Here is an 8409-nt window from a genome sequence, read left to right as displayed (position 1 = left end):
TCTTCCTATGAGTGCAAATGTAGCCAGTGTACGAGGTAACAATTGTGAGAATGGCATGCCTATAACTCAGTTGTATAATGGCAATGGAGCTGGCAGTTATAGTAGGGATGGCAAGTTTGCAGGTCATGGTCGTGGTCGTCCTCGGTTACAATGTTAGTTGTGTGAAAAGAATGGGCACTCAGTTGATCGTTGATGGCATCGTTTCGATTAAACATTTCCAGATGTGTTGGCTTATAAGAATGAGGACACTGAGGCACATCATATTGTGCTAGATGAATGTAAGTCATGCAGTAGTAGTGTACATACTCAAGCACATATTGCATCTACAAATTTAGGTCGTTGGATTGTGGACTCGGGAGCCACTCATCACATTACTCCTGATGTCTCGAAACTTGCTACTAGTTCACATTATATTGGACCAGGTAAGGTGGTTGCTGGTAATGGGCATAGCCTGAGTATAGCTCGAGCTGGTACTTCCGTTATGGCTACTAACTCTTGTATGTCGATTCTTAATAATTTATTGCATGTGCCATCAGTAATAAAAAATCTTCTTTGTGTCAAATTTTGCTAGAGAGAACAAGGTTTACTTTGAGTTTCTTGTTGGGTCTTGCTTGGTTAAGGATGAAGTAACTAAATAAGTGCTGCTGAAGGGACAAGAGTGTACTGGAATCTATCAGTTTACCACATATGCAACTTGCTTGAAAGCTTGTCATGTCACGATGGTAGAAGACTCTAGTAGTACAAATAGAATTTATAATATATGGCACAAGAGGCTTGGGCATCTTGCTCATTCTATTCTTTTGCAGGCTTGTAAACAAGTTGTAATGTTTCCCACTCAAAATAATAGAATTGATAATTCATTTTGTGTTGCATGTCGATTGGGTAAGAGCCATAAAATTCCATTTAGTAATTCCACATATGTGTATGCCACACTATTTCATCTGGTTTTCAGTAATGTATGGGGTCCATCGCATAAAGCCTCCAACGGATACATGTACTATGTCTCATTTGTTGATGCATGTACGAGGCCTAGCTGGGTTTATTTTCTCAAAACTAAAGATCAATTGTTGTCAACTTTTCAGTTATTTTTTAGTCTGGTACAAACTCAGTTTAATGCTACAGTAAGAGAAGTTCAAAGCGATTGGGGAAGTGAATATCGATCAGTCTGAACTTGGCTCAAATAGTTGGGTGTAGCGCATCGTTTGGCTTGTCCACACACATCTGAGCAGAACGGTGTGGTTGAGCGCAAACACAGACACATTATTGAACTACCTTTAGTTCTAATGGCTCAAGCCTCTCTTCTATTCAAGTTTTGGTCCTATTCAGTGTGTACTGTTGTACATCTTATCAATCGATTACCTACACGTGTTCTATAAGGTATGTAACTATATGAGGTGTTGTATTCTAAGAAACCATAATATAGTTACTTTAAAATTTTTGGGTGTCATTGTTGTCCTCATCTACGGTCATATAATGCACACAAACTAAGCTATCGGTCTTCTCAGTGTGTGTTCTTAGGGTATAGCACTCAGCATAAAGGTTATCAGTGCATGGATTCAGATGGTCGTGTGTATATTTCACGCCATGTAGTTTTTGATGAAAGTTTTTTCCATTTGCAGTGTTGAATAGCAAGACTGGGTGTAAGTGTACCTTGCGTAGAAGTGGTATAAAGATTCCTGTAGTGGATGGTGCTCAGCGTGTTTGCATAGGAGCTGATATGCCACATGGTAATGACACTGTGTTGAGTGTGAATGAATCAGGTTCAAACTCATTCAACAATGTGAATCTAGTTGGAGAATCTGTTCATGAGTCAGATGTTGTTGCACCTATGCCTATGATGTCAGGCAATAATGTGGAGAATGATGTTGAGCAGCAAGATGGAAATACGGTTGTGCAGCAAAGTGCTGAAAATTCAAGGGCGGCAGGTGCTACTTTACATACTCGAGATGATGAAGAGACAAGCAGTAGTAGTCAAGGGACTGATGTTTAGAATAATTTCTCATTACTAGTGACAGGTCATCACATGGTAACACGTAGCAAGAATGGAGTGTTTAAACCCATGTTATATTTTTCTACTCTCAATGGAGGTGAAAATGAATTCATGCATGAGAACAGTGACAATGAAGATGAGTTTATAAATGAGGTTGAACCTCCAAGTGTTCATGAAACCATCAAGAATCAGTTATGGAAGGTTGCTGTTCTTACTGAATATGAAGCTCTTATCAAGAACAACACTTGTTCACTTGTTCCTCTTCCAGAATGAAGGTCTGCCGTAGGATACAAGTGGTTGTTTCGATTCAAGCGCAATGCAGATGGCTCTGTTCAAAAGTATAAGGCTAGACTTGTAGCCAAAGGGTCTTCATAAGTACCTGATCAGGATTTTCAAGAAACCTTTAGTCCTATTGTAAAAATGTCTACAGTGAATGTAGTGTTGACAATTGTTGCTCGTAATTATTGGAATCTAAGGCAAATATATATTAATAATGCATTTATGAATGGAGAGTTACATGAAGAGGTTTTCATGGAACAACCTCAAGGTTTTGAAAAACAGGTTGCAGATAGAACAATTTTAGTTTACAAGCTACAAAAAGCCTTGTATGGACTAAGGCAAGCGCTAAGGAATTGGTACTCCAAATTAAGAGACTTTCAGGTGAGTTTGGGATTTCGAAGCTCTCGTGCAGACAGTTCTTTGTTCATCAAGCATGGTAATTATGACAGTACATATGTCATAGCATATGTTGATGATATTATTGTTACAGAAGGTGGAAATGAGGACATTGAGGACATTGGGAGATTGTTGGGAGAAAAGCTTTCGCTCAAAAATCTGGGTATACTCAATTTTTTTCCTTGGTATTGAAGTAAATTGTATTGATGATGTTGTTTTCCTTAGCCAAAATAAGTATATAATGGAGCTTGTGATCAAGTAAGGGATGAGTAAAGCTATAGCAACTCTAACTCCTATGGTTGAACATATTAAGCTCACTATAGCTAATGCACGCAGTCCATTAGCAAATGCAAAGGAATACCATAGTCTGGTTAGTTCCTTGTTGTATTCATGTCATATGAGACTAGATATAGTATATTGTATGAATAAACTAGCCCAATTTATGCATGAACCTTGTGAGCATCATTTAGTGGCAGTTAAACGAGTGATAAGGTATCTCAGTGGAACTCTCGACTACGGATTGGTATTTCTTCCAAGGATAGAACCACTACAGCTTATGACATTTGTGATGCTGACTGGGGAGGTAGCATTGATGATGACAAAAGGTCTATATCTGGAACTTGTGTATTTCTTGGTGGTAGTATGGTTCAATGGAACTCAAAGAAGCAAAAGATAGTGTATAGGTCCACCTCAGAAGCTGAATACAGAAGTTTAGCTGATGATACCTTTGATGTTGTTTGCCTTGAAGCATTACTAAGTGATATGAAGATTCAAATTCAAGCTACTTCAGTGGTTTGGAATGATAACACTAGTGCCATTGCAATGAGTGTTAACCTGACGTATCACTCTAAAACCAAGCACTTGGAACTAGACATACATTTTGTTCGAGAACGTGTTGCTGCAGGAAAGCTTCAAGTGAATTATGTTCCTTCTGAGCACCAAGTAGCAGATGGGTTTACAAAGGCATAACAAAGGATTATTTTGCTCGATTTAGAAAAAAGCTTGGAGTGTTTTCGATTGCTAAAGTTGAGAAAAGAAAGAGTAGGGGGAATATTGAAGTATTCTAGAATGTTGAATGAAGAATGATCAGTAGTGTAGTTGTGCATGCAGTGAAGGGTTGTTAAGGCAGTTAGTTGGTTAGTCGGTTACACCAGAATAGAAGCTGGTTATCATGGAGTTGTACATAAGTCATGTATTTGATCAAGTAAAGCAATGAATAAAAGTTTCTTTAGTTTCAATGTTTTCTGCATATCTTAACACGCTTGTTCCTATTGTTTTTACATTTCTCCTTCGAAATGCAAAGAAGGTAAAGAAGCGAGGGGTGCCAGTCGATGTTGGTGGGGAACCAGGGTATACAATCCGAAACAGTCGGTTCCCTTCCCCTGTTGAAACATCATGGGAAGACATAACTACTCTTGCAGAACTTTTTGAACAGGCATGTAAGGAACACTCCGATAAACCCTTTCTTGGAACTAGGAAATTGGTTTCAAGGGAGGTTGAAGTAACTGTAGATGTAAGGTCCTTTGAGAAGCTTCATTTGGGAGAATACGAATGGTTAACATATGCAAAAACATTTGAAGCTATGTGCAGTTTTGCTTCTGGATTAAATCAACTTGGTCATAAAAAGGAAGAGCGTGTTGCAATCTTTGCTGATACGAGAGAAGAATGGTTCATTGCACTGCAGGTCTTATATTCTATGGAATTTTGGTTAAATTTTCAAAGCTTGATAATTTTATGTTGAGGTGTAATTTGTGCCAGGCCCTTTCTTGCCTTTCCACAGGTTAGAGAATATAACTGATATATATCTTTTTTTCAGGCCTGCTTTAGGTGCAATGTTACAGTGTTTATATGCATCTTTAGGGAGGAGGCTTTATGTCACTCGTTAAATGAGGTACCCCCTTTCTCTCTCTATACACATATTGGTATTCTCATAATGTTTTCCCATTATTGCCAGTTCCAGTGCAACAAAAATTCTATTTTTATTTGGGTATAAAGTAAATATTATTATGTGCAAAATAGTTTTTGTTTTGGATAAATAACTTTGCAAAATAATAAACTTTTTTCTTGCCTTATTGGCTGAATGTGTTCTGCTCATTTTTTACATGTTTAAATAGATTGTTAAGGTCATCATACATTGTAAAAGTATTTCCTGCATCTTATAATGTGCTACCTTGTGGAAAAAGTTGGGATTCGAAGGGTTAATTTTATTGAAGGTTTTATGGTTACCACATTCATTACTGATATTTATGTAATTATATGATTTTTGCTCTTCCAGACTGAAGTTACAACAGTGATTTGTGGGAACAAAGAGCTAAAAAAGCTAAACAGCATTAGTGGGCAACTTGACACTGTCAAACGTGTGATCTGCATAGATGATGAATTTCCGACCAGTGCAAGTGGCAGATGGACAATAACTTCTTTTGCTGATGTTGAGAGTGTTGTCGTACAAATCCAGTTGATACTGATTTACCTGTTTCAGTTGATGTTGCAGTTATAATGTATACTAGTGGAAGTACTGGATTGCCTAAGGTTCGAAGCATCTACTTTTGCTCTTGTTCTTCTGTTTTCTTACAGATTTTGTAGGTAAAAATATGCTTCTGGTTAGCAAGCATGATGTTATCTTTGAAGATTACAAAATGGTTAAGTTATTTTTTCATATTGTTAAGCCACTTAAAATACATGAAATTTGTACAGGGTGTGATGATGAGACATGGCAATGTTTTAGCTACGGTTTCTGAAGTCATGACAATTGTTCCCGGACTTGGAAGCAAGGATGTTTATCTTGCGTATCCGCCCCTTGCTCGTATTCTTGAATTAGCAGCTGAGGTATGTATGTTGTCTAGGATTGGTTTATAAAGATTAATGACAAACTTGGTTTTGATCTCTGTTTATGTTTTTGAATTTGTTTACTTGTTGTGTTTTAAACATATTTAACTTCCATTTTCCTGTTGTAGAATTTAATTCCTGCTTTTGAAGGTGTAATAGGATATGGAACCCCTTTGACTCTCACTGATACATCTAACAAGATAAAAAAAGGGAACAAAGGGAGAACGAATAGGGGGAGAACGAATGCTGGGTTTAAGGGATAATGGCTGCATAGATCCTTGTAGCTTTGTAATCTTCCTAAGTGTTTCTTACTTTTTGGGGGACAATCACATTTTAGGTCCCTCAATCTTTTGTAATGTTTGTAATCTGGTCACTGTAATGAAATTTCATCATTTCATTTTTAGCTCCTATTTTATTTTTGTTGTAATTTAGTCCTTATTTGCTTTCAAATATGTTTATGTTTATATTCATACGTGGGCCATTGTATTTTAACCTATTCGCTTTTAAGCGGCATAAGTTATTATTGTTTTGTTTTAACCATCTTGTTCATGTTGTTGTACGTTTTTGCTAAGTTTCTGTTTTTGGTATGACATTTAACCTTTTTATATTCTGGTCATGTCTGTTGCTTTGTGGTTAATTTCTACTTTGGTACTCAGATTATATAATGTTTACAAATTAGCTATGATTTTATGTTTATTTATTATTATGACCTTAAAGTTTCTGTTTTGATTATTTAGTCCTTTATTTTACTAAGCATGCCTATTTTTTTATTATTTGTATTTTAGCCTGTCATGTTTGTAAATGTGCATTTTACTCCAAATTTGTAACTTTGTTTTATCTATCGTTATAATTTCATGTATGTATATACATAAATTACATAATTGTTATAAGTATTCTTGCTATGGAATTTTTTTCTCTATTTTATTATGTGCACGTTTAGATAATTATTAACATTTTTTATGAATCGTCATTGTTTTCTAATATACAAAAAAATGAGAAATTTTCAATGTGAAGGAAATCTACGAAGACTTCTCCCAATTAAAGGGAAGATGTATTTTTGAGGGTTTTCCACATAAATGTTTTTTTATTCGATAATTTTCTTTGTTCCACGTTTATTTATTTCGAGTATTTTTCATCGATTTTCACTTTTATTTTGTTTTATTTTATTTTATTTTATCTTTGCGACAATTGTGAAATAATGTTTTTTGTGAGGGGAATCTATGGGAAAGTCTCCTAACTATAAAGGAAGTGATTTTTCGAAGATTTTTCACACAAAAGGGTATTAATTATCCGAAAATTGTCATTTTTTGAATAAAGTCAAATGAATAAAAAGATCGTAATTTAAATATATTTTCGATTTTGTAATTCCCAATATTTAAACAACACGGGTTTTAGCATGTACATTTGCCTAAGTGAGATAATTTGTTTCTCTGCACGGGTTTTAGCAAGTAACCTTTGGGGTTTATATACCTTATGTCTACGTGAAATAAATTGTTTCTCTGCATGGATATAGGAGAATATATCCCCTCGAATTGAACTCAATCCGCACAAGCCTATAATGGGCAAAGATTGAGGGTTTGGAAACCTAAGGAGGAACCAACACGGACAATTCGAGTACCTTTTTCTTATAACCCAATACTACATATAGTGAACCATAGCAATACACCCCAACAAAAGTCATACCAAACCTCTGTCCGTCAGTAGGTACCCGAATTAAGCGTACACAAAGGAGAAATAACACTAAACCTATTCTCTTTACCTGCATTATTTTATTTTCCGAATAAAGCATTTGAACTAGAAAAACATGTGTTAGGTTTTATTTTCGACCAAACCATGGGGTAGAAATCATGTTTTGGGTAGGATTTAACCTAATAAGAGTAGAAAAACATGTGGGAAGGTGTTGCAATTATCTTTCAATAATATCTGCTTGATATTTGATTTTTTTTATATTGGCACATTTTTTATGTTTGATTGTTATATAATATATGCTTGATATTTGATTTTTTATACTGACACATTTACTATATTTGATTGTTTATTGTTTGACATTGCATGATCATCATAAATAAAAGAAATGTGTTGATTAACCAAGTAATCATCATAATAGAACAGTGACCATTAAAATGGAAAAGAGTTTTAATAACAAGGAAGAATTCAATTCGGCGGTCCGAGCTTGGTTTGAAGGAACACAAAGGGCAAAAAGGAGATAGTTTGCCTGGGGATTACATATCATAAAACGCATTCGTAGATTGATCTCTCTTGTAAAGATGAAAACTATTTTGGATGAATGAAACTCTTTCTAATAATGATTACTTTTGGAAATCGATACCTTTTGTATTTACATTCTGTACTACATTTATTTAAACATTTTCATAATTTTTGCATCTGCATCTGCATATTTGCATTCTGTATGACATTCATTAAGGCATTTTTTACATGCATTAATCAAGGAATCATGAGTTTATCTAGTGGAGGACTATGACGAAGTGTTTCTAACTATGCAACTTCGTTCACACAGTACTAAGAATGGAAGCAAAATTTGAGAAACTGAAGAATGAAATGGAAAAGAGTTTGCAAAAGATACAAGCAGAGTGGGAAGCTAAAATGGAGCAGGTGCAAAAAGCCATCATGGATAGTATATTGCAAAATCAAAACGACCTGGTCGATCAACTTATAGCTAAACTGACTAGGCTCAACCAAGGAAGAGGTAAAGAGAAGATTTCATAGACTATGGAAACTTCTGAATGTGTGATGGCACATGCTAATCCACCGATACTCAGTTCACCCCACAAGCTTCCTAGCCACCAAGTAGGCTCCTCCGCCACTAAAACTTGTACAACTGTGTTAAATCCTAGGGGTAATTCTACTAATCATAACATATCCGTTCTTAAGGCGAAGAGAAGAGCCAAGAATGAGAT

The 8409-nt window shown here is 35.5% G+C and overlaps 2 protein-coding genes across 2 annotated transcripts; both read left to right on the top strand.

The window, feature by feature from the left end:
- The first annotated feature begins 3902 nt into the window (after positions 1–3902).
- Positions 3903–5162, top strand: LOC120212169 (long chain acyl-CoA synthetase 9, chloroplastic-like). Its single transcript, XM_039210577.1, has 3 exons — positions 3903–4349; positions 4482–4556; positions 4941–5162. Exons 1-3 carry the CDS (start codon positions 3903–3905, stop codon positions 5160–5162), a joined length of 744 nt encoding a protein of 247 aa, XP_039066508.1.
- LOC120212168 (long chain acyl-CoA synthetase 9, chloroplastic-like) lies at positions 4347–5754 on the top strand. The gene is made up of 4 exons (XM_039210576.1): positions 4347–4556; positions 4941–5194; positions 5360–5491; positions 5620–5754. Exons 2-4 carry the CDS (start codon positions 5162–5164, stop codon positions 5752–5754), a joined length of 300 nt encoding a protein of 99 aa, XP_039066507.1. The 5' UTR covers positions 4347–4556; positions 4941–5161.
- Positions 5755–8409: the final 2655 nt, after the last annotated feature.

This window comes from Hibiscus syriacus, unplaced genomic scaffold, assembly GCF_006381635.1.
Source record: "Hibiscus syriacus cultivar Baekdansim isolate YM2019G1 unplaced genomic scaffold, ASM638163v2 tig00110004_pilon, whole genome shotgun sequence".
Classification (NCBI taxonomy): Eukaryota; Viridiplantae; Streptophyta; class Magnoliopsida; order Malvales; family Malvaceae; genus Hibiscus; species Hibiscus syriacus.
Note: the sequence above shows the minus strand (reverse complement) of the source record. Positions and strands in the feature narration are given on the sequence as shown.